At 39.0% G+C, this 27,524-nt stretch overlaps 1 protein-coding gene across 1 annotated transcript in view; it reads right to left on the bottom strand.

Annotated features, from left to right (window-relative positions):
• Positions 1-3,727: 3,727 nt before the first annotated feature.
• CACNA1G (calcium voltage-gated channel subunit alpha1 G) overlaps positions 3,728-27,524 on the bottom strand; it is a 407,319-nt gene continuing 383,522 nt past the window's right edge. Inside the window, exons 35-38 of the mRNA XM_070934658.1 lie at positions 24,283-24,417; positions 20,898-21,087; positions 12,523-12,692; positions 3,728-4,720 (exon numbers count right to left, since the gene is read on the bottom strand). Of these exons, the coding sequence (XP_070790759.1) occupies positions 3,860-4,720; positions 12,523-12,692; positions 20,898-21,087; positions 24,283-24,417 (1,356 nt within the window). The 3' untranslated portion in view covers positions 3,728-3,859. The remainder of the gene's footprint in view (positions 4,721-12,522; positions 12,693-20,897; positions 21,088-24,282; positions 24,418-27,524) is intronic.

Raw genomic sequence — 27,524 nt, 5'->3', positions numbered from 1 at the left:
GCAGCTGGCTTCGACGTAGAGAAACCAATTAAGCCAAAAACAAAGGACTAAAATCATTTAGGTCATCATATTGTGCTTTTTCCTACATTTTACATGAGAAGATCACAACGAACTAATTTGTAAGAATTGCACTAATTGCCTATATATTAAAATGATTAATAGGTTCAAGAAAAGTAGTCTAATTTAAGTTGGTGACCTGGTTAGATTTAATTTCCTACTCAATGGATTGGAATAATGACAGCGTTATAAATTGTATGTGTATAATTTTCCACAAGCAGGGTGGCACTAAAGTAAGAGTCTATTGGTATGGAGCATTTTGAAGACTTTGACAAACAACACCCCTGTACTTCAGAATGATTTAAACAATTACCAGTTGTCAAAATTCATTTGGAGTGTGTTTTTAGGACTGTCCAATGTGAGTTGATTTTATAAACATAAAGATACACATTTCAGGGTTTAAAATTATATCCTCATATTCAAACTGGGTTTTAAAATATGATTAGGGATTGTTTTCAATCAATATTTATGTTTGGTTTAGTTTCTATATTTAACAAAATGTGGTCTATATGAGTGCATGACCAAGAATATCTATTAAAGATATTCTGGGTTTAAAGCATTTATTTAGACTGCCATAGTAAATACATTTAACAGAGAGATTAAGCTGAAATCAATTATTTTAGCAAAAATATTCATGTGGCTTGAAAAGCAAGGTCATTTTATCCTATTATTATTACTTTTAAGAAAGAATAAAGGGACAATGTGATCCATTAGAAAAGAGCAATTTGGTCACATCAATACTGACAAATTCACATTTGGACTCTAAAAAGGTTCCCCAATTGTGCCAGCACAAATCTGAGGATCCTTGGATATGCACAATACTGATTTATCTGAAGAATCATGCTTTTTCTTGGACACAAGAAATCAAAGGTATGTCCAAAAACTAACTTTTTGCTGCATCTTATATTTGCCAAGTTAGGCGAGTACAAGAGAGAGCTGGAAACTGTAAAATATTCAGAGTGTTCTAACTAGATCTTCTAGTAAGAGTTTCTTTCTAGTGAAAGGGTTAATTTTTAACAGGTGAAGCCCAAGTATGCTTGTAACTAAGTTGAGAAGCTTTTGAGAAGGTCTGAAGAAATGAGTCTGTCTCAAATTATCTGATGAACTTTTTGCTTTGGACATTAAGCAACTCCAAGCCCCCCTCCCCCCCGATTTTGCTTGTTGGAAGCACCCTGGGGAGATTTCCAGGACCATGAGACCCCTGGGATGCTGCAACTGTCACAAATGCAGGCCGGTTGCTAAATGTCCAAATTTTATGGGGACACTGCAGTGATCATAAGTGCGAGGATCAATAGTAAGTGACTTTTTCAGCGCTGTCATAATTTCAAATGATCATTAAACAATTGATCGTAAGTCAAGAACTACTTGTATAAATAGAAGAGCAGCATTTTGGGATCATCTTTTCTATTAGGGCAGAAATAAAAAAAAAGTGCTGTAAAAGCACCTAATGCAAAACATCATACTACTATTGTGTAAGATCTGATGTTTCCATGGTGGCATCTGTGGAAGTCAGATGGTTACCCCCAATGCTTAATTTCTTGGAAAATAATTCTGTAGGTCATAGCATTCTAGAAAAAAGGCTTTTGACTTAAAAAGCCTTACCCCAATGGGGAATTTTTGCTGCTTATTTAGAATTAGAAAAAAAGAAATGCTTGGGGCATTTTTAATCTATTTGTTCTTCTATTCCAAGGTTAAGCTCTGGCACTGAAAATTGAGACTCCACTAAAATGGAAAAAAGATGTCTAGAACTTGGCATGGTTAATGGTTAAAGCCAAGTGAGGTTAATGCCAACTGGAATGTCAGTTTATAAGTGATCATAAGTCAGCATCATTAGAGACTCTCTAGTCTCCAGGACTATAATCTGCTAAATAAAACATCTTGACTTAAGTGGGAAAAAGAAAAGAACTGAACCTTTCTAGGATTTTTCTTTGAGAATTATTTGAATATCAAAATACAATTGGGGTATATCTCTCGTAAGCAAGGCTAGTAGAAAAAGTGTGTGTGAGGGGATTGCAATATTGCAAATCAGCATCAATTTAAGTAAAAAAAATGCATTTAATTTTGTAATTGCCAGTCTGGTTTGGCTATACAATGCCCCCTATATGGGGGGGAAAAAGCCTCATTTAATTTCTACAATTTGTTTGATGATGAAGATGGTGATGAGGAGGAAGAGGAGGAGAAGTAATCATTCTAGATGTTCTGATGATTAAATTGCCAATTAATGAAATCACTCTGGGTTGCCTCTATCTACATTTGATTGATTAGAAGTTAATGTAACTTAAAGTTCCTTCACATAAATCTCCTACTGCAAAATGTGAAGCTATTTTGAAAAATCCTCAGCATTCACCTCAGAGGACGCCTTTATGAGGCTCCAACAGGACACATTGAATGACAACAATATTCTCATTCTCTCTAGTGGGAACTACGCATTGATCAAGATACACATCCCCTTTGACTGGTCCATGTTGTGCCTGTCACAGTAGCCTGACAAGTTTAGCATATCTCATATCTGTAGGAATGTGAATTAATAGTAGAAAACTTTGCCTACTGTATCTGTGGCAAATTTGATTTTCATCCATATGATTCCCTCATTTCAGGTGTATGTCTCCGATCTTCTACCCCTTTCATAGCAGTGGGTGCCATTGAAATAAACAGAATGTACACATTTATACTATGTGTCCCAAGTCAAAGGATGTATTAGTGTTGTTAGACACTGAATATCTGCCACTACGGAGACTGAGTTTCAGGGGAGCATAGCCTTTTCCACAGAGCAATGGTTGCACTTCATAAAGATAAACAAAAATGATAGTTAAGGACTGAAGTTGCTCATATATAAGGAAATGTCCATTCTACTTGGATAAATGGGCGTGAAATGTTCCAATTGAGATGGATTTGTAAGCAGCTGCCCTTGACTCTCAGGTTAGCTTCTTCCAAAGAGAGAGTGAAAAAAGACTTTTAGGAGTAGGAAATAGCTGGAGTATCATTTTTTCCCTTCTCTTCCAACCTACCAGTGTTGGGCCCAGAGAATGTTTCTCATCCTAAGTATTCCCGCTCCATAAGATTTTGGAGATTATTATGGAAAGCCATGACAAAATATATGTATGCATATTACTGGAAGGCAGTTGAATTCTCAACGTAATGGACATTTTTGCAAATCTGTCTCTTTATACTCTGTTCATTATTTAATTTCTCTATTTTCTTTTGCTTTGCACTGTAATAAAATCCAATTTGGAAATAGATATGGCTAATCTCTGCAGAAAATAGTGGATGGTTCAGTACTTGAAATGCATTATAATTGCAACAATTCTTATTTATGGTCTATTATGGGGCACATGTTCTCTGTAATGCACTAATGGCTACATCTTGTGCTTTGCAAAAGAAAATAAAAGAAAGAATAAAGAAAAAAAGAGGGAGGGTTAAATATGTAATTTTAAAGGTCAAAATATTCATTTAAAAGAAAAATACCAACATAGTCTCAGGAATATTCTGAGGTACATAAAACAAGAGAAAATAAACCAGGTTTTTAAGCCACAAAATGTACTACATACTGCAATACTAGGTTCAATTAATTTAATAAAATAGACTATACATATAGACTCTGAACAATGTATTGCTTTTACCCAAGCAGAACTTATGCTTAAGTAAGCGTGATATAGCTTAACCATTCTTCTACCAGCTAGCTCTTTTTTAAACTTTGGATTTTTAAAAAAGTCAGTGCCATTTTAGAATAGAGAGGTTTAATTTATTACATGAGGGAGGGGAAAAAAAAACTTTTGGCACCAGTAACAGAAAAGAAACCATTTCAAGGGTCGACATCGGGTTGATCAAAGGAAAAACTAGGGAGTGTCAACAAGTCTTTCTTTGGAGTTGGAGTTATTGACAGACTGTCTGGGAGGGTGGAGTCCCCTGCATCCACGGAGTCCTTGGAGTCCCAAGATGGCGCACGTCTTCTCAGGCAAACATCTGCACTGGAAGGGGACGCGGTGCAAGACCTCCTTAGTAGCAACCTCTGTTCCTCAGGAGGGTCTATGGATATACATGGGGGGCTCATTTTTTTCTTTGGCCGTGTCCCTTGCAAGCCTTCCATTTCACTGAAGACCTGACTGATGAAGCCAGAAGAACTAGATGTGGAATGATGCTGGGGGCTGTTTTCCATGGAACAAATTTCTATGGAATGTCTCCTTTGATCGTCTAACCACGATGATGGTTTTTTAAGAAGACCTTGTGTATCTACACTGTAGCATTTCTTCAGGTCCTTCAAAGGAACATTGCCACTGTTGCCTACATTTCTCTTAGGGGTCTCAGGCTGGACCACTGATGAGGCACTCATGGCTGAACAAGTTCCTGAAGTAAAACAGCTGTTTATTTCTGATACTTCTTGGTCCATTGGATCCCCAGGTAGTTCCTGAAGAGAATCTGTACAGGCACACAAATCTGGAACATGCTTGGAGATGTTATATTGATTGCGGGAATGTTGCTGAGTGTGAACACTTGATCGGACCCAGCTAGCAGGCTCTCTTGCTTCCGAGGATGTCAAAGTGATAGAAAGGTCCTCGGTTGACGGGGCTGACAAATTGGAATCAGAGAGCTCACTCACCTCAGCGTGGAGGTTCTCTCTGCTTTCTGAACTATGAGTATCTGAAGAGTCGTTCCGTATGGCCATCTGTGCGGGAGGTATCAAAGAATCAGATGGGGAGAAACACATAGAAGTAGTATTAGTACAGGCAAGGTGCAAGATTTAAACAGCATATTAAAGATGACAACTGAATTTTAGCTTTGTGTGTGATGGATTGAAAACTCCAGCAAGCTCTTGTTTCAAGCTTTCTTTACCAGCTGCTCTCATTATGCCCTGCAGTCACATTATCTATTTTGCACATGTTGTACACTGTCCAATTCATGACATTCTGCTTTGGGATTAGCTGGAAACTCTTGCTATTTTTTAGATGTGCTCAGCCTAAATTCCCTTTCCCTTACGCTCACAAAAACTACGATAGAACTGCTTTCAGAATAGTCTATATGGCACATTTAGCTCAGTGCCTGCAGACCACCTTCAGGGACAACTGATTATGAACAGAACCCAATCAGGAGTTTTACTCTTGGAAATCCCTCTTTTAGGCATTCAGGAGCTTAAGGAGCATTGATACTGAATAAAACACGTAAATCAGTGCTCAGTGTAGTATATTACAATAGGTTTGCCTAGTACAGTAGAGCAGGGGTGTCAAACTCAATTTCTTTGAGGGCTGCATCAGGGTTGTGTTTGACCTTGGGGGCCGAGCAGGCGTGGCTGAGGTGGGCATGGCCAGCTCGATGTCCTGCAGCTCTCTGCCAATGAAAATGGAGCCCGGGAGGGCCGTGCTCTGTTTTCATTGGCAGAGGGCTTCAGGCGTCCATCGCAGCTGAAAATGGAGCTCCATTTTTGCTGGCAGAGGCACTGCAGGCTGGTCCTTCACTGTTTCCAGGGCAGCTCCACGGGCCAGATATAAGTTTTTCAAGGCATAAAATCAAGCCTAGGAAAGCTTTTATACAAACATGGCCCAGTTCATGGAAGAAGATAGAAATACATTCATGAGGGTAGGGGGTTGTTGTTGCATTTATTTCTTTTTTTAAAAAAAATCAACATTTTTAATTAAAGCTTTTACATGTTTATTAGTATTGCTTAACAGGGATAAGCTTGATAATGCTTTCTGATAAATAAAAGCATGTTGCTACAGGGTTATGAAAGTAAAAATGGTGCATAATATTTTTATTTGTTGAAATGGCACTATTATGTGTCCACGGAGACTGCTGTTAAGGTGAGCAAATAACATTTATTAGATTTACTACAAAGGTGAAGTTTAATATATTCACAGAAGACTTGTCAATATTTTTAGAAGGCTCTTGTTTCTACCACTGCAAATTATATTTAGAAGTAACCTGTCTTCCTCCAGAAAAGCAAAAGAAATGCAAGGGAGTCTTTAGGCCTGAAGGAAGATACTGAGATGGTGGGATTCCCACTGCTTGTAGAGAGGAGATGGCTGTCTGCAGGGCTTCTAGTTCCCATAGTGCTAAACCTGGCTAATCTGCCCCTTGTCAATTTTGGAGCTAGGACAGGACAAGGACTTGGAATCAGGGTGTCTGCAATCGGGTTAGTGCCTAACATTTTCAGTAGTTTTAAAGATGAAGGATGCAGTAGGTGTAAATACCCGCATTGGGCTGACACAGTATTCATTAGAAGAAAAACACTTGCAGTGCGCTGGCAGGGAACAACTCCCTGTGCAAGGCTTTTCTGTTCTTGAAAATCAGCAGATTGACTTTCACCAAGGAATTCATCACTAATTGCCAGGGCAGCCCCATGAAAATAAAGGGAAGTTGAATGGCAGGAGATTCTGGAACTATAAAAGCTGTGTCAGAACGTCAGAAGTGGTGGGTGTTTCATCATTGGAGGTTTTTAAGAAGAGACTGGACAGTCACTTGTCTGAAATGGTATAGGGTCTCCTGCTTGAGCAGGGGGCAGGACTAGAAGACCTCCAAGGTCCCTTCTGGCTCTATTCTGATTGACTGATTGCCTGATGTACAAACTGGATTCGGAGGGAAAACACACTGCTGACGTCCGGAAGGCAATGGAAAAGGCAAGGGAATTCTGGAAATGTGGGTGTGAGCGTGGCACTTACTACCATCAGTGTGGATGTGCCCGAAAGCAGTAGAATTCTGGGGGAAAATAAAAAAATGGCTGAATGAGATTTTAAATCAAAAGATCAAATGGCGACCAGAGACATGCCTGCTCGGCTCCAAACCGGAAAGTATTAAAAGAGATTTATGGTATCTTGCACTACACATCATCACAGCGGTGAGATTGGCATATGCTCAACTTTTGAAAAATCAAAATATCCCATCAGAGGAAGCTATTATAAAGAAGATTTTAGACTGTGTGGAAGCAGATAAATTGACCAAAAAATTAAAAGATAGAGATCAAACACAAATATGTTTATCTTGGGAAAAATTCTATAGGTGGCTGGAGAAGAGGAAAATATAACCCAAATTAGATGAGGAATTATATTTATTGAGAAATTTATATTATACAAGTAAAGTGAGGTCGCATAGACCTAATTGTTTTATAAAGATATGCAAGATGTTCTGTCTTCTCCAGATTATAATATAGATATACAGTACCGAATACTAGGTTATTAAGGTACTGCTTATAGGTATGCTAGTTTTGTTGGTTGTTGTTGTGTTGTCTTGTATGTTTTGTTAGTTATTTATATAATGTGTTGTTCTTTTTTTGTTTTTAATGGAAAATGTAAATAAAGATTATTTAAAAAAAAAGAAGAAAAGGCAAGGGAATTCTATGTTTGCTGCCTGTATTATACACAAGAGTTTTTAGTCTATATATAAAAGGTAAAGGTTCCCGTCGCACATATATGCTAGTCGTTCCCGACACTATGGGGTGGTGCTCATCTCAGTTTCAAAGCCGAAGAACCAGCACTGTCCGAAGACGTCTCCGTGGTCATGTGCTGACTAAATGCCAAAGGTGCACGGAATACTGTTACCTTCCCACCAAAGTGGTCCCTATTTTTCTACTTGCATTGTTTACGTGCTTTCAAACTGCTAGGTTGGCAGAAGCTGGGACAAGTAACGGGAGTTCACCCTGTTATTTATTATTATTATTATTATTATTATTATTATTATTATTATTATTATTATTAATAATAATAATAATAATAATAATAATAATAATAATAATAATAATAATTTATTGGTTATATACACACCAATAAATTGTGGATGACCCTTAAAACAATATATATATACTGGGCTGTCTCACCTGCCCAATGAAGAATTGATATGCAAACAACATTTATAGTGCAATATAGAACATATGCCCGGTTCCGAATTGGGAAAGAAATTTATCATACTTTATTTATTTATTAAATTTATTGGCCATCCATCTTACCACAGGGTAACTCTGGGCAGATGTGTATATTGTAAAAACCTAAAACGTTTGGGCTCAAATACATAAGCTGTGAGGGATCTCACGAAGAACGATGGTTCATTGAGGGCGCTTCCAAGAAAAGGTCAGCACGTAAGGATGCAATCAAATTAAGTCTTTATTCAGAAGTAAAAGTAGAGTAAAATAAGTTCCCAGGCATGGAGGCATCCATGCCTGGATTGAGCCCATGGGTCAGTCCCATAGGAGACTAGAACAAGAGCAGGGAAAAAGGGCAAAAGGGTAAAAGCAAAAGGGAGTGAGCAGCCCCTGTGCAGGGGTTCTTATAGGGGCCCCTGGCCCCTCCCATACAAGGTGTGTGAGGGGGCCGGAGGGCCATTAACTCTCCCCAATGGGGCTGCAGGGGCTGGAGCCCCTTGACCCACCAGTGGGATCAAAGGTGCCTCTTTGCCCCATCTGGTGGCCTTTGAAGAGACTGCCATGGCTGGCACAAAACACCTAACATAAGCCATCTCTCCGAGCCATCGCCTATTGCTCTTCGGGGTTCTGGCACACCGACCAGCTGGTCTTCACACGCGCGGAAGTGCCAGAAATCGAAAGAGCAGCTGCCCATTGCACATCCATGTGCCAGGATGTGCATGCATGCATGCGTGAAGACCAGCTAGCCAGTGTGCATGCACGTGCTGGAAACCGGAAGATCATCTTCCTGGCACGTGCATGGCAGTGGGCGGCTGCTCTTTTGATTTCTGGTGCTCCCATGCACATGAAGATCAGATGGCCGGCGCACCGGAACCCAGAAGAGCAAAGGGGACAGAGCTGCCAGCCAGGATGGGCGGGCTGGGGCTTCCCTCCCTCCCCACCTGAATGGACTTCTTGTGTGGCCCCACCCCTCCAGCCTGTTGCACTGACGCGCATCCATGGTCTGGAGCATCTGGCCAGCTCGGGTGCACAGGGCAGGGTTTGCTGGCTGGGTGTCTGGCTGCCCCGCCCGCTGCTCTTGCTGCTGCTAAGGGGTGGCGGCGGTTCTCACACTGCCGCTTCTGGCTGGGATGCTGGAGCAGCCAGGAGGAAAAGGAGAAGCCACCGTTGGGGAGGCAAGCTGCCCTAGGAGGGCAGGAGGAGAGTGCAGCCTTTCACACATGGAGATACTGCCGACAGGTAAGGAAGCAGCGGGAAAGTGGAGGGGCTGCACTGGCTTGTTCTTGGTGGTGGGCTGGGGAGGGGGTTTCATCCCGGCCATAGTTGGGGTGAAGTTCTTCCACCTGCTGGCCCCCCAAGCTGAGCCCCGGGAACATCGATGCCCCTTCCCTCCGAGGCTGGGAAGGGGCTCTGGCTTTCCAGCGGAGGGAGGCGTCATTCCCCACCCAATTTTTTCTCCCTGTATGGAGCTGCGGTCATCAGTGGGGATGTCCCACCACCCCAAGGGGGGCAGGCAGGGAGGCACGAGGACTCCTGAAAGGTTAGGTAGAGCCGGTCCATGCGCATTGGACAGCTGGTTTTCGTGTGCTCATGCACACCAGAAACCAGAAGAGCAGGTGGCCAACGCGCATGCACGCACCAGAAACCGGAACATCATCTGGTTTTCCAGTTTCCACTGTGCGTGCATGCGCACGCACACACACACACACTCCTATTTTGGCACTCAGTGCCAAAAAGGTTTGCCAACACTGCACTAGATGATGTAAAATCAGACAGTTCATTGAAAGAGTTGATATTGAAACTAAATCTTAAATACACAATCCAAAGATGTTTGGATAGATCAAAGGCAATAAAAAAAAGGTCCACAAAAGAGAAGGAAGTTAGATGACACAAGGAGGAGCTTACAAGAACTCAAAGAAGCAAGAAGTGACAGACAATTTATCAGTCCATCAAGATTGAATGAGCCAAGGAGGAAGTATCGGTAAATAAAATTCAGCTCCACAAAGGAATAACAAGAAACAAAGAAGTGAGAAGGAAAGAAGAGAAAGAATAAGGAGAAGAAAAGAGAGCAATAAATATTACACAGAGTAAAAAAGTGAAATATAATTTTATTGTATCACCAATACTTCATGTATAATTATCCTAACTGGAATACTTTGAAGTAAGTGAAACAATAAGATATTTACAAAAAAAAGGCTAGCCTTTTTGGAAATACTAAAATCAGTAATTAAATTTAAATAGTCAAGAGACATATTGAGAAGACCCATTTCAGGAACAAGATTCACCACAATTTCAAAGGCCTGTTGCTTGGCTACATGCATATTTAAATAAAAGTATTGGTGGATGTTTGTCTTTGGCATGAATATGCCTTTATTGTTTGTAATCACGTTTTCTATCTTGAGAATTACATTTAAATTTATGTGACCTGTCAGGGTCTGTATTTAAAACTTGGATTTGGGGAAAAAAAATTAGTTAGAATAGGGGGGAAAAAAACAGCAGACATGAAATGAATTCATAGTAAATATTATTCATGAACGATAGGAATAAATAAAATTAACTTTCTCTCTTAGGTCTCAATCATATGCTTCCACAATGCTGAGGGCAAGAGTGCCCTCCCCTGGTTTAAAACAATGGTGCATAGAAGAAATGAACTGGTCAAAATGACAGAGGGAGGCTCCTGTTGATTGGGTATGACCCCTAAACCTGGTTTCTCCCTATATTAGAGATATACCAATTCTGTACTCAGGGCCGGATTTAGATGAAAAGAGGCCCTAGGCTATTCCACTTATGAGGCCCTTTCACCTATAGTGCAAGTGTAATTTTAATTTTGCTAACAATTTGAATGTAGGCCCCTCTTGATCTTGAGGCCCTAGGCTGAAGCCTAGTTAGCCTATAGGAAAATCCGGCCCTGTCTGTACTGCCTGCAGCCATCTCATAGTCATTTTTGTAGTTCCAGAGTTCTCAGGATTGCTTCACCAAAATTCAGAAGTAAAAGAGCTGTTTTGAGTAGCATGCAGTTTTGTGTGTCTTTATAAAGGTAAAGGTCCCTTGTCCAGTCGAGTCTGACTCTAGGAGGCAGTGCTCATCTCCATTTCTTAACTGAGGGAACCAGCGTTATCCAAAAACATTTTCAATGGTCATGTTGCCAGCATGACTACACGGAATGCTGTTACCTTCCTACCAAAGTGGTACCTATTTATCTACTCGCATTTGCATGCTTTCAAACTGCTAGGTGGGCAGGAGCTGGGGCAAGGAATGGGAACTCACCCTGTTGCAAGATGCTCTAAGCCTCAAGTCTGGGTTGTCAGCTTTCCGGCTGACAAGCTCAGCAACTTTAACCACTGAGCCATGACCAGATCGCCCAATCCGGTAGTGATGGCGGTGGGTGGTTCAGAGAACCAGTAACAAAAATCCCTGCTCCCTGCCCCACAAGCCCAGCTGAGCTCCGTGATCATCAGAGGCTTTTTTTTTTTACTTTTAAAACCATTTTTTCTACAACCTCTTAGGCCGAAGGGGTTGTAGAAAAAATGCTTTTAAAAGTAAAAAAAAAAAAAGCCTCTTACATTCCATATTAAATGGAAATAGTTTGCCTTGGAAGAAAAGTTGTATTTTATTTACTTAGCAGGGAAAAGGAAGTGATGATTTTAAATAAAGTGAGCTCTAAAGTAATCTTGAATTTGTATAATATGCTAATTGAAGGAAATAAAGAGTGATCTTTTGCATTTAAGATTACAATTTTTCAATCCTAAATGCAAAAGATGTGGGTTTCAACTTTTGGGCAAATTAAAAAAAAACAGAGATAAAAATTGTAAATTTTTCAAGAGAATTCCACTGTCAAGCTGAAAGGCTTCACTGTCAAGCTGAAATGTTAAAGAATAGTAAATACACATGGAAGAAATACATCTCTTAAAAATAATATTGTGATAAATTGATGCAGTTATGCAGGTGGGTGAGCTATAGGGGGCTCAACTTCATAGCTAGGGGACATCAAGAGAGGGAACCATATAGTCAGCAGACTGAAGCAGCATTTGAGTAAATTTGGGTGTAGTCTGCCAGCAAGACTCAAGAACAAGGACTGGATCAGGATAAAGAGATCACTTCTTGCAGATATTAACGCTTTCTTCATGAAGCCATATTTATGACTTGCAAAGCCCACATTGGCCAACACAGCTATTACTATGGACCTGGTACATATATGTCCTACTCATCAGAGAGAGTGAAACCTGGACCAGTGGTGAAATCCAAATTTTTTTACTACCGGTTCTGTGGGCATGGCTTGGTGGGTGTGGCAGGGGAAAGATACTGCAAAATCCCCATTCCCTCCCCATTCCTGGAGGAAGGATATTGCAAAACCTCCATTCCCACCCCACTCTGGGGCCAGCCAGGGGTGGTATTTGCTGGGTCTCCGAACTGCTCAAAATTTCCGCTACCGGTTCTCCAGAACCTGTCAGAATCTGCTGGATTTCACCCCTGACCTGGACCCATTATTTCAACCTTTCTATTTTTTTCCCCTGCTTCTTATATAATTTTGCAATTACATCAGATAAAGCCTGCGGCCCACTAGCTTACATGTTGGGTGAAAACCAGTGAGAGGAGAGGACCACCTCGCTAACCCATCTTACCTGTCTGCGAAGTAAGCGTTCTGCACATGGGGAACGCGCAGGTGGAGCAACGTTGGACTTGCTTTCCCGGTCAAGATTGTATTGGGGCTTGAGACGGTGGAATCGATTTCTTGCAATGTGCAGAGCAGCATCGGTGCTTGCAGGCTGAGACTGCACTGACGTGGTTGACCCTGAGGAAAGGATAGGATACTTGAGAGCTTGCATCTAACAGATTCTGTTCCTTATTTTCATTTCTAATTAAATCACATTCAGATTCCCTCTAAAGTAACAAATCCTCTAAAGTAGTGAAGAGTAAGTAAGTCAGTAAGTCATGAAGCAATACATGTGACCTACTATGCCATACACCAGGGGTCAGCAACCTGCAGCTCTGGAGCCGCATGTGGCTCCTTCATCCCTCTGCTGCGGCTCCCTGTCACCCAAAATATGTGTCACAACCGCCAATGTGTGACACCCGCCGACACAATTTATTGAGCTTTTCGACCCCCAGTAGGCCAACCATGGATAAATAAGTTTTTTTATACATAGCATAAAATTAAAAAAGGATATATGCAGTGTTATCTTCATTTTAGATGTCAAAAGGGTTTTTGTGGCTCCCGGTGTTTTCTTTTCTGTGGGAAACGGATCCAAATGGCTCTTTGAGTGTTTAAGGTTGCCGACCCCTGCCATACACGAAGAGACTTAATCAGTAAGCCTCTATTTGGGGACTTACTGAAATGGCTAATTCAAGACAAGAGCAGTGATGGCTGGTTGTATCAGCAGTAAAGGAACTACACAGGCAGGCTTCAGACTCTAGAAAATCTGGAAATTCTGGAATAAGGAGCAGCTAAGAAATGGTCTAAAGAGAATGCACCCACAACTGACTAGAGATCTCATCTCTACAGCTACTTCATGTATGCGGTGTACTTGTTATTTATTCCTGGCATACACTGGTAGTCTTTGACTTACAACAGTTCCTTTAGTGACCGTTCAAAGTTACAACGGCACTGAAAAAAAGTGACATGACCTTTGCAGCATCCCCATAGTCACACAATCAACATTCAGATGCTTGACAATTGGTTCATACTTATGATGGCTGCAATGTCCTGGCACTGTGTGATCAACTTTTTTTGACCTTCTGACAAGCAAAGTAAATGGGGGAGCCAGATTCATTTATTACCCATGTTACTAACTTAACAACTGCAGTGATTCACTTAACAATGATGGCAAGAAAGGTCGTAAAATGGGACAAAATCCACTTAACAACAGAAATTTTGGGCTCAATTGTGGTTGTAAATTGAGGACTACCTGTACTTCTTATGCATTTCCTTCGAAGAGATGGGAAGACCTTTCAGATTAGGCTTTTGTTTTGATTTTTGAATGAATATGAAAAGAAGTAATTCTACTCTCAGAATTCAACCCTATAATCTAATAATACATTCTCTCTCTCTTAGAATCTTGTTTTTGATAAGGGGGGGGGGAAATCACCATTTAACCAATGGTGATGTGGCATTAGGAAGGAACTGTCACAACGTTCTAAACTTTGTTTCTGCTAACACACTCTCACAAAGGGAAAACAAATAATTGTCCTGGCTATATCTTGATTAAAATATATTTTAATATATTTGAGTCTATAATGCTATCCGGAATCAGACAGAATTCAAACACAGAAAACAAACCCAGAGGATGGTCAGATATACAATTATGCCAGTTAATCACCTGGCACAGTGTAGATGGCAGCCTCACAAAAGTGGGATGAGGAATGATGGTAGTTCCCCAGGAAACCCTGTCTTTCAGAAAACAGGCAGCAGAGATGCGTTGCCATTGCCTTCCCTCATTGAAGATGTCCCTAGACTTCCAACATATCAGTGCCAAGTATAGAAATAAGTAGAAATTGGAAAGGAATGACCAGCGGAGAAGCAGTAGCCAACAGGGCACAGATGTGGTGGTTTGTTGTAGAGAAACAAATCCTTCCTTTTCTGACATTTTGTTCAAAATCAGAACTTTTCCTCCACAGATCAGAGTTTCATTTTCAAATATTCCATATTCTTCCAAACCAGGACTTTTCTAAAATAGAGCAGTGCAGTTTTTTCTAAATTCCCAATTGAATTATGCTTCTGGCTTTTGTGCATTCATGTAAAGTTCAAAACAGTCACATGAACTGCTAAATTCTTTAGGTTGCAAGTGAAATCACCTTGCCACCTCCAATAAGTAATATATTACAGAAAGAAGTATGATGTGGGGCAATCTCATATTCTCTTGCTCAGTTTCTGGTTTACAGAGAAAAGGTGGACATGCAGGGTGAATACAGGTTTCCTGTGGATGCTTCTACTACATTCTCTGGCTAACTTCTTATTTCCAGATCTAGGATTGAAACGTTTGCAGCGCACAGAACCTTATACTTTCCCCTACAAGATCCAACATGAAGTTTTTGTGAAAAAAAGCAATTAGAAAAAAATAATTCATTTTATCTGGACCATCTCCCACAGAAAGAACCTCATTTGTCCTGGACTGTTTCCCAGAATATCTGTCCTATTATGCAGGATTATTGAAACAAATAACTTTTGCAAAGGCCAAGTTTACTTAACATTCTTTTCCAACTTGAAATCTCATGTTAATCTTATTAACGTAATTGGTGATATATGGCCTTAAGTAACCACATAGCATTTTAGAGAATTGCATATTAATAAATAGAGGTCATTGCATTCAGTCCTGAAAGTCAATTTTTTCAAAGATGCTAAGTGTCAAACCAGAGGTGGCTCTGTTTTGGTCAGAAGTCAGGCTTCATGTCTGGCACATCTGTGAAATTAGGTTAGATGCCCATGTGATATTAGTGTGAGGGTTCTGGGTCCCCCTGTCTCTTTATTTATTAGCCTAATACACTATACTGTATTAGGCTAACAAATGACGAAGAAGTTTAATCCTTCCCACATAACTTTGTTTCTTTTTTTTCATTTCTAAATTTCTTGAATGTTCTGCAAACTACAGATTTATACCTTGAATGGAACTATAGAAAGAATTTTTGCATCTTGCTGATGTGTAAAGGTGCTACAAACAGTTAAAATGAACATAACATTATCATTTGTAATCATGAAATAGCCTGATTTCTGATTCACATGCTTCGATTTCCTACTTGAGGAAGTAACTCAAAGAGCCCCTAATCCATTTCTGGGTTATGAAATACATATATATGTTTTCATTTTGGCAATTGCCAAAGGCTTGCAATTGCTTTCATAAACAGAGAGGAAAGAAGTCTAGAGAAAAATATTCACAAACAAAGACTGCATAGTCTAGTTGGAGCTTACATTCATGGATTCCCCCCCTCCCCATTTTACACTATATAGATTTGATTCCAAGTGAACAATCTCATCTCATTTTTTCCCCTGCCTATTCTCAGTGGTCATCCACATCTGAACTGTATTATTTGCTTTCTACTGCAGGCGTGGATTCCCAAAATCGAATGCTCCCTCTTTTGCCAATCGGCATATACACACAAGTGTGTCCATCCTCACCATTCTTTTCATACAAACTAGTCTTAGAGAGCCAGCTTGGTGTAGTAGTTAAGGCACCAGGCTATAAACCAGGGGTGGTATTCTACCGGTAGCTCTGACAATCAGGTCGGCTCACCCATCTGCCCCTGCACTTTGTTTACCTTTATCTTCTCAGCTGATTGGCGCAGTAGAGCGGATTGCCGTGCCTCAGCTGTGTTACTCCCAAGTGGTAACACCAGTGGTGGATTTCAAAATTTTTTACTACTGGTTCTGTGGGCGTGGCTTGGTGGGCATGGCAGGGGAAGGATACTATAAAATCTCCATTCCCTCCCCAATCCAGGGAAGGATGCTGTAAAATCTCCATTCCCTCCCCAATCGAGGGGAAGGTTACTGCAAAATCCCCATTTCTTCCTGATCAGCTGGGACTTGGGAGGTAGAGAATAGATGGGGGCGGGGCCAGTCAGAATTCTTATAACCGGTTCTCTGAACTACTCAAAATGTCCGCTACCGGTTCTCCAGAACTGGTCAGAACCTGCTGAAACCCACCTCTGGGTAACACAGAAGGTTAGTATTTGTAAAACTGTGCATGCGCGTGCAGTGCACGTTAGGCGTGCAAGTGCGTGAAGCATGCGCAAAACACGTGACCACCAAACTGGTTGTTAAACTGGCAGGATCCCACCACTACATAAACTAAGAGACTGTGAGGCCTAGTTTGGTCTTAGGCATAAAGCCATATGGACCATTCTCTTGGGCCAATCTCTCTACCAGCCCTTGAAAGAAGAAGGCAAGGGCAAATCAATTCTGAAAAACCTTGCCAGGAGTCCAGGCACTCTGAAGGCACGCGCACGCATGCATATGCACGCACACACACAGTGTCTTACTCAAGTATTTTGACTCGGTGTTTAATGAACCCATAACACTGCTTCCCTGGTCCCCTGAGACATTTTTCTCTACCACAAGGAAACACGTGTGATGATGACCTGAGGCATCTTAAGAACTTGCAGCGCTTCCCCGGTACCATTTCTATTACTTTCCAGAGACCTTCTCGACTCTGAAGTTGGCTTTCTGGAGTTTGGGCTGAGAAGGATGCACAATAGAGATGGCAGACTCTAGTCTAAGAAGTTCCCACAGACATTCTTAAGGAATAAACGTGGTTTTACAGATTAAGTGAAACATAGACTTTGTTTAGAAGTGCACCTTCTGCTTGGAAAAATGAGCCAAATAATGGTAGAAAACATCCCAGAGGAGATGGACAGACTGTGCATCAGGCAGGGGTCTCCAACTTGCCACTATCATTTTGAGATTAATTTGCCAATATAATTTTGAGATTAGGCAAACTACGGCAGATCTTATCCTTCCGTATATAATCTAGCAATGGATGGGATGAGAAGGAAATTATTTCAGTTTTTATGGCTACTTGTTCTTCCATTCCACCATCATTCCAAATCTTTAGTGACATAAACAAAATGGGCTGCTTCTGAAAACAAATAAACACAGAATATGTAAACTCTGACTTGCTTTTAAAATACTGAAAGATATTTTAAAGGTATTCTTCTGGAAGAAGCCCATCTTCCACTGAATTTCACGGGTGGCAACTATTTTTTGGTGAATGCTGAATGAAAAAGACCAACAGATAGTCCTCGACTTATGACCACAATTGAGCCCAGAGTTTATGTTGCTAAGTGAGAAATTTGTTAAGTGAGTTTTGCCCCATTTTACCAATTTTCTTGCCATGTTTGTTAAACAAATTACTGCAGTTGCTAAATTAGTAACATGGTTGTTAAGTGAATCTGGCTTCCCCATTGACTTTGCTTGTTAGAAGGTCACAAAGGGGGATCACATGACCTTAGGACACTGCAACCGTCGTAAGTATGAACAAGTTGTCAAGCCTTCGAATGTAAATCACATGACCATGGGGATGCTGCAATGGTCATAAATCTGAAAAATGGTCATAAGTCACTTTTTTCAGTGCCGTTGTAACTTGGAATGTTCACTAAATGAAATGTTGTAAGTTGAGAACTACCTGTATTTTGTTTTGGAAGCAATTAAGAGCCATTTGATGCCATGGGTAGTAGGGATCTCTTTTTTGCTGAGAGTCTTCATATTGATTATTGGGAATTTTTATTTTTCCAGGAATTTGAGGACACCATTTTAGAGTTTGGTGTATCATGTCCCAAGTATTATGGGAAAACAGAATATTGTTCTACTGGGACTTTAACTGCTGTATTTATTATGGTTTTTATTACTATATGAAATACGTTGCTACTTTTTTATTTTATCCTGTATTGCCAATAAATTTATACACTGCCTAGGGAACTGTGATTCATGGTTGGTTTATAAATATCATTTATATTCATATGCAAATATAAATTATGGATACTCTAGTATTTTTTTTAAAAAAAATATGCTATGTCTACATGTTAGTTTATCTTCATTATAAAACTTGACTTTTCTATTGAATTACGAACTAGGCTGATATTGCATAAGGCTCTAGTGTTGTTTTTTAGATTTAGTTTTTGTTGTGCTGCCCTGAAATCAAGCTTGATTCCTTGATTTTGACATTCTACACATGGATCATTTTATGAACTCTTAAGTTATGCTATGTTGAATATTGCATGTGATTTTACATTATTTTATGCTCAGCTTAAAGTGTCAAGGTACGCTTTCTTTGCTTAATATCTATAGTTTCAGCATTTTTATTCCTGCTGCTAAACAGCAAATGTTCTCATTAATATGCAAATGTTAATATCCCTTCCACTAACCTCTTCACATATTGTACCATTCTGAACAGTATTCTCAAGTGCTGGGTTATGGCACTTGGCAATAAATTCTCCTTGATACTGAAATGGGCTTTTTGGGAAATGGTTGAGGAAAGAAACTAGTTTCTCTCCTCAAAATACCCTAGGATTTTTGTTAAGAAAGTCTTAGTTCTTCTTCCTGGGATTTTAATAAGATTGCTCTTCATTGCAGAGAGCAGAGAGGTGATTGTGCAATTTCAACACTTTAGAAAAATGAATACTGTACAGATGTTGTCCTATCACTTCACATTACTACTAAGCAGTGGTGGGATTCAACTGATTTGGGCGAACCTGTAGTTACTGTATTTTTCAGAATATAAGACACACCGGAGTATAAGACGCACCTACCTTTTTTGGTGAGGAAAAGAAGAAAAAGAAATCTCCCTCTGCCTCTGCGCAATTTTGTCTCGTTGTAGCAAACAGCCTGCTTTACTTTCATTTTCTTTTTCAGCATAGCTTGATTAGCACAAGGAGAAAAAAAAAAATTGCTCCAGCAATTTACCTCTTTGCAGCAAGTAGCAGAGTCCTGCGCAAAACAGCTGAGAGCAAATCAGCTGAGAGTCGGGAGGCCGATCCAATCAACTGGTGCTAATTAGGCTGTGCTGAAGCTGAAAGGAGCTGTTTTTTCTTTCTGTTTCCTTGGAAGGAAGTAACGGCTGGGAGGCAGAGGCCAAAGGGTGGGGGCCAGTGGGTGGGCGGGGCTACATTTGGTGTATAAGATGCACCTAAATTTTCACCCCCTTTTAGGGGGGGGGGAAAGGTGCGTCTTATACTCTGAAAAATACGGTAAATTGCTGGCTGGCCCCTCTCCTTCCTGCTCCTTCCAGGAGTTCCCACATGCCCCATTTTGGCTCCCAGGTAAGTGCAGGGAGACCTCCTAGGCTCAAAACATAGGGTGCAGGGGGGTGCAGCATGGCCCCCCACGGCCCATTTTTGCTCCCAGGAGGCTGCAGGGAGGCCTACTAGGCCCAAAACGGGGCATGTGGATTGTGCGGCGTGGCCCTCCCGTGGCCTGTTTTTGCTCCCAGGGGGATGCAGGAGGCCGAGTACTGCCTGTCACACCCCTGGCCATGCCCACCATGGCCACACCCAACCAGCCGGTCATTAGGGCAGAGAACCGGTTGTTAAATTATTTGAATCCAACCACTGATGCTAAGAGAGAGCAGTACTCAGTTTGAAACAAGTGAGAGTGGCCAATGAAGGGCTGCCACACACAATAACAGTCCTGCATCACTCCCTGTTCTCATCCTGTACTATTATTTGAGATGCAATCTGATTGCTGTTGTATATTTTTCTTCTCCACCTATTCCGCCGCTCTGTGCTGGGTCAGGCAGAATTTGCAGCAGTGCCACAGCGACATTCACAGCTTTCATTGTGTTAGGAAGAAGGGGTGGCAATGTTACATGGGAGCCTTAGGTTTTTTTTGGTGATGTCCTAGCATCTGCTGTAAATTAATCTAGCAAGTTTGAGTTCCAATTTTCACGTCTTAAAAAGGGTGTATACCTAAGATATTTCAAAATGGAAAAAACAAGTGATGGCATGAAATGACTTGATGAATATACTTACAGCAGTGAAGGACAAGTTTAACCATCAAAAGATTTTGAGCAAGGAGCCATCCCTAAAAAAGATTAGGCTCTTTTAAAAAATAAGGGCCTTTCTCTAAGTTACATGGGTGTATGGTTCAAGGAAAAAGCTGTTTCAGGTGGGCCAATTTGGAGTGGTAAAACAGCATGAGACAGGTGGTTTTCCATTCTTCCCTGGTCTAAATAGTTGCCATGCTATTTCAAATAGAACTTTGTAGAAAAGATTTTAGCAGAGAAGTAGCAATAAATTAAGCATTCCTGCCATCTTGTCCTCATCATCCATTTCCATTTCAAGTCAGTCAAGATTTGTATGGATTTATGCACAAGGCCCATTCAATTCGGCAAAGGGAGTTAGCTGTTAGTTTCTGATCCAGAATTTCAGTCTCAGCACTAGACTCTTCCATACAGCTTGCAAATTATATCCAAGGCTAACAAAAGCAAACACTTTCATAAAGCTCTAGCTGGAAAACCACATATGCATGTATTGGTTTTTTTTAAATTTTTTCCCCCAGGCAAATGCTTTGTACCTGATTGAGATTTTTGATGAGATGAGTTTTTTTCTCCCAAGGAAGCATCATAGGGGCCAGCATCTGGAGCCTGAAACATATAACTGTCATTCGGCAGAGAGTGGGTGCGGCCCACAGAAGTCTTCCCTACTCTCAGCAGATCCTGGTTTGATGAGAGAATCAGGGGGTCATTAATGGAAGGAAGATCAGTCTAAAAAAAAGAAAAAGAGAGAAAGAGAATGTCACAGAAGTTGAAAAAAATCATGTGTTTATTGGAACTGTGGCGACAACCACTGCAACAGACATGAGATGTGGTGAGCATGCAATTTATTAGGCTGTACAACTTCTAGTATAACCAAATGAAATTGCACAAATGAGTTGACCAGGAAGCAATAATCCTACATTTTTACTATTACTAAAGCACCACACATAGAATGAACCACATTAAGAACAAAATATACAATACAGGGGAACAGAGAAACAACATTACAACAATAAACCATGACTATTTCGGGATTAATTGAACAAGCATCATGCCTCAAGGCTTGGTTAACAATTGCATGCTTTGCCAAACTTTAGTCCTTTCAATGTGTAATACAAATCTTTTCAATCTCTTCCTGCTCAAAGGAAGCTTTTGCAGGAATCCGTTCATAATTCTAGTTAATTTTCTTAACAAAACAGGGAGCTACATTTGTCTATAGAATGCATATTCTGTTTGTGACCTTGATTTTGTATTGCTAAAAAAATGCCTGCATGTAAAAGCAGAATTACAAAGGAGCACTGATAATGTATTTTCAACAATAAGGAAAATACATTTTAAAATTTAAAAAAATCTAAATAATAAAAATGTACTGTTACAAAAGTCTCTGGTCTCATTCCAGTTTTCATAATAACTGAAAACTGATCTGTTAGAAAATCTTGTAATGATTTTCTAATCTAATTCATAGTGAAACAAAATATAAATAGCGTACATATTATGCAGTAGATTTAAGCAATAGTTTTTAATTTCTCTAATACATAGAACTAATTTAACTCTGGTTTCAATTAAGGATTTAGATATTAGATTCATCTATAGCTAATGATTCAGATAAACATAGTTAAATGCATTGTACACTACTACCAAGTCTTTTTTTTATTTCTTAAATTAGATGATATCCTAATTCAATTAAAATCAGTTGAATTGCTATATCAATTATCTTTCCCTCCCTACTGCAGTGATATATTTCATTTCATGGCAAAAAGTGGGCTATGCCCAGACAGCTTCAATGAATATATGTGCAATTTGTGGAAATTCATTTGACAAGATGAAATTGACATTCATTATGGTTTGGATATATCTATACCAGCTGCTCCATCTGTTGTCTACATATAGTATTTTTTTTAAAAAAAAACTTTTATTATCTTTGCTTTTCTGCATACATTTGCTCTTCTAACAATACTGTCAGCCTGAGCAGACACAGGTTTAATTCCAAATAGGTGTTTTATCACTTTGCTTTTCAGAACCATTCCTACTTTCCCCATGGTTTCCTTTGTCTTAGCAGAAATAGAAATCTGTTAAAATCTGTTAAGATAGGATAGATGGACTAGTTGCAGGTTGTCATTCGGTTTGGCATCTAGAATGTTCTTCTTTCTGAAAAAACTTTAAGATACCTAAGAATAGATGTACTACTCATTACTAACTTAAGACCCATTAATTTCAATAAGCCATGATATGATTTAGTCTGGATCCAACCCAATCTTTTAGAACTTATTGATTTTTCAAAAAATAAAAAAGAAAAGAAAAGAATGCATCACGTGTTCTTAGATATTTAACTTTGCCAAATTATAGAACTGTAAAATAATTGGATACTGTACAATTTGAAACAAGAGCGAAAGTTTCCATGGAGATTAGTAAATTAGTCAATATAAATAAACCGTTAATAATAAATACAACAAGCTCTTGGGTCTTGTTGGAGTAAGAATGACTTGATAGCTTAGATGAAAAGCAATACAGAATGTTTCCCGTTGTTGTATTTAAACTCGGATCTTAATTAGTAGCAGTTTTATGAAGAACTCACTTTTTTACAACTAAATCATATGAGAAAACACAGTGGGATAAGGAGTTAGATTAAGTCTAAATATTATAAACCACCCATAACATTTGCTAATTTAATAAACTGTGAAACACAGTTGGTGCAGTTATACCTATGGTTCCCGATGAAGAAATAAAACTCATTTTATATTTGTGATATAGCTTAAACTGGCTTTAAAAAAAAAGATGAATTTTGTAATATACTGAACTCTTCCAAAATATTTTAAAAATTAAAGGGCCACATTTTAAAAACTTTCTCAAGCTTTTCTCAATTGTATGATAGTGCTCAAAGGTTTTTTTACATTATGTAATAACATAAAAGCAATTCCAATTAAAGCAATTTGAATTATTAATATTGAAAGTATGCATTCTTAAATAATATTTACATTTGTTTACAAGCTTCTAGAGTTTGTCTGAAGTAAGAGGCCGTGATAATTTTGCCAAGTGAATGGATTGACTTCTAATTTGATGGAAATAATCTATGGGACTTTAGAGTTTGCCAGAGTCATAATCCTACTTTATGATTTATCTTGATAGACAGTAAAATGCTCCCCTTCATTTAGTATCTCATTTTGAATGGAAATTCACCATTCGAAAACTTTCACCGAAGCCTTCTAAATCTTTTGCAAATGATACCATGAAGCATGATGGGAAATATTGTCACGGTTTAAAAGGGATGCGTCCCACATAAGTAATAACTGTTATGGCAATCTACTAGAATGATAAGAGAATTCATCAACACAAAGGTAGATATGTGAACAAGAGTAAAATAAGAATGGATCCACTTAATGCTGGGAAGGAGTTATGCCTGTTGTACAGCAGAAATAAAGCATTTGATTGCTATTAAGCAGCTAATAATATTTAATGTTTCAGGAGGAGATGGTTAAAGCAGGGCTCAAAATACTGGTAAACTATGTCTCACAATGTTTTAAAAAGCCATTCTTGATTAAAAACTTGAGAGTGTAAGTTGAGAAAACTGTAAAAGGCTTTGCCTGCCAAACGTCCTAGACACCTGCTTGTAGCACAGTTTGGATTCAAAAATGGGATCGTTATAGCATGACATTTTCCACATATCTGTAAGCAATGCAATCACTTTAATGTTGCTTGATGTACTTTTCAAGAGAATCTGAATTTCTTAGTGGCTGATACCCATAATAAAGAGTACAAATACACCTCAGAGGTAGTATTGAGGGTAATCCCAATGGAATAAATTTCTCTATGCTAATAAAAGGTTAAGAACTGCTCATCTGAAAATGCCATAGCTGTTATTACCCTCTTGATAACAGTATTTAGAACCCTGTAAACATCATAAAATACAGCAACCAGTGTATGTACATTGCTCTCCAGGGCATTAAGTAAGAGTGTGTTATTATCATCAGGTAAAGAGTCATCCGTCAGAGCTAAGGACCAGGAATTTTCAGAGAGAATATCTGACGTCAGAGACAAAGCCTCCATCTCAGCTAGAGGGATCTAAACAAGGGAGAGATGATCAAACATAAGAAACCAGGACACATATACATGTCTTTTGAGAAAAAGAAAGCTATTCCCACAATCATTATCCTTTAAACACGGAGGTGCTTCCCCTGCTATTAAGTGCATTTATGCCATGCTCATTATTGTGTAGCTAGGATCACCAGGAAAAGCAACTAAACTTTTTTCCCTCCCTTCTTCCCTTTTTTTCTAATTCTTTTAACCAGGCTTACAAATAAGCAAAATGGAAACCACAAACTGCACCGATAATACTGTTGTTGAGGGATCAAAGGGCCGGCATCTCCGGAACGTTTAAAAACCATCCTAATTACATTTAAATGATACATTATTTTCAGAAATATAATTCTATAGCTCTGAATTTCAAAATACCAGGGCAAAACTGTCTTTCTGGTAGTCACCGATGTTTTCAGGGTTTTTTTTGCTATAAAGAATTTATCAAACTGAGGAACAAGGAACTATACAATTAAATCTGATTCCACCTAAAAAGGCTATGATCTCCCATTTTTTGAACAGAAGGAACCCTGGGCTTTATCACAGGGCTTGGCAACACAGAGCCTTTGTGTGTCAGCATAACTACTATTCCCCAGATTGTGCAACTCACTCTAGTTAAAATGATTTTGAAGCAGCGTTGAAACAATTTGAATTTAAAAGTTGCACAACTCTTCAAATTAGGAATCTCATGAGATTTTGGCTTTTTCTTTGTTGGAGAAGAAGCACCTGGCATCACACAAGATCAAGTCTCTGGAATCTGAAAGAGTTGCCAATCCTTGCCTTCTGAAAGCTTTACTGTCCCAGGTTCAGTAGGACCATTGTAACGTAGCATAAGAACTCTTACCACAACACACTGCATCTAGTAGTCTATGTATTTAAGTGTCAAGTGTTCAATGTAATCTTTTTAAAAATTTTATGTCACAAAAGCTAAACATCAGATAGGAGATCTAAAATGACTTAGCAATTATGATTTCATTGATTCTTTAATTTTATATACAACGGGTAGGTGAAATTAATACTCAAAACTGGAATTCATATACCGAGCACCGTGTTTTCTATGAAGAGTAATGTTTTTTTCAAGCCCATTTTTGCCAGGAGACAGGCAATTTCAAGAAACAAACAAACAAACAAACAAAAATAAAGATGAACTCTCCATTCCAAGTCTCAAGGTCAAGGGGAGATAGATTACACACCCCTTTAATCACACCAACAGCATGGTTAAAGGCAGGACACATAGAGAACTACAGAAATGACCTTGGAGAAGGAATGTAGAAGTCAGCGAAACATGAACTAACCTAGGAAATGAAGAAAGGGTTAGAAAGAAACTTGAAGTGATTCTGCCTTGATTCTCTTCAGCATAAGAGGAAAGGAAGGGAAATACTGTCAGGCTTTCAAGATTGTTACTACCGTATATCCTATATCAATAAAGGGCTCCAGTTTATGTTTCCTGCCCTGATCTACCTTGAAAGTCTGAGTGAATATTCTTCAATTATTTCGTGCATATCTAATAAACCTATGTCTTAAATTTACTTATTTATACCTCACCTTTATTATTTTTTATAAACAATTCAAGGTAGTGAACACATCTAATACTCCTTCTATTTTCCCTACAACAAGAACCCTGTGAGGTAAATTGGTCTGAGAGTGACTGGCCCAAGGTCAGCCAGTTGATTTACATGGCTAAGGCAGGGCTAGAACTCAGTCTCCCAGTTTCTAGCCTGGTGCCTTAATCACTAAATCAAACTGGCTTTCTCTATATCTTATATCTCTTAAATTTTACTCCCATTGATATAAAAAAATGCCTCCCAGCAATTGTTTGAAAAAAATAATGTTTCAAAATAGATTGTTTCAAGATTAGATTGGCCAGACTCTTAATTTGTTTTATCAAAAAATTGAGGCACATATTTAAGTTTCAAGGTGTTTGATTTGAAGCACCATTTGATTCAATATTAGGCCAGAAACTATAAGCTAAGTTAGTTTCTTCTACTGTAGATTATTACACTATAAGAAAATATCTATATGAAAGTCCGATGTACCTCTCCAAATTGTATCTCCAACCCTAGTTTTCAAGAAGGAAACAAGCAAAGATATATACTTGTTCCCATTACTTAATCTTTATATTAATTCTATTACTCAAGTTGAATAATAATATCTTCCATTATTCGTGAATTAGCCTGTGGCTATATAACTGACAATGCAGTGACTTTATCCTTATCCCAGTTGGACCTAAGATAGAGTTTACAATTAACAATGTACTATAACAAAGAAAAGTTAAATAACTATTACACGAAAACAAAAGATTCTTGGTAATCTTTACCAAGACACGTAGCAGATAAATATATAACTGGAAGATAAATAACCTCACCATTGAGCAAGTGAAAGATTTTAAACACGTAGAAGTTATCTTCCAAACCCTCTTTAATGTGGAAGAACCAAATGAACATGTGAAAAAAAAAAAACTCAATTTGCCAGCAGTAAAGGCAATAATTTTGTCCCTGAAGCAGTAAAAGCCTTTAAGGCAAAGGTACTAATCCTGATGCTTTATGGTGCACACACAGCATTAGAAACAGTCCAGGCTAAATTTATAATAGTGATGTTTCACGTCCATTGCTGCATTCCAATGCTTTTCCAGATTGCAATTAGGTTTCTGATATAGAGGCATGTATGAGAACTTGTCAGCTAAAATATTGGCTAAAAGTAAATTGCATAGAAGACTCTTATGCACCCTTAATTCTTATGGGCAAGTTCATTTCCCCTTGGAAAAATATAGTTATAGATTTAAATTACCATGGTTTTTCACTTCATTTTTTTAAATTCAACAAAGATAGAGCAGAATGACATCAAAAATAAGTTCTGTGCACTTGAAACTAATCTACAGAGGCATAGAATTCTAGCAGTGTACCATTATAAGCACCGTCTGTGCAGGAGATTGTTTAAGGTAGTTAATTGCTTTACTAATATTTTGTATGTTCAGCACACAATAGCTTTTTTACAAGTTATACTTTATGCCATGTCATCCACGATTCTGAACTGCAGGTACAATAATATCCTTCTCTAAGACTGTCTGTATCCCTATTTGAAAAAAATCTAGAGTA

The sequence above is a fragment of the Pituophis catenifer genome, unplaced genomic scaffold (assembly GCF_029215685.1).
Source record: "Pituophis catenifer annectens isolate HBS135680 unplaced genomic scaffold, rPitCat1.0.hap2 SCAF_2, whole genome shotgun sequence".
Classification (NCBI taxonomy): Eukaryota; Metazoa; Chordata; class Lepidosauria; order Squamata; family Colubridae; genus Pituophis; species Pituophis catenifer.
The sequence above is the reverse complement of the archived record's forward strand: the minus strand, read 5'-3'. Positions and strand labels throughout refer to the sequence as shown.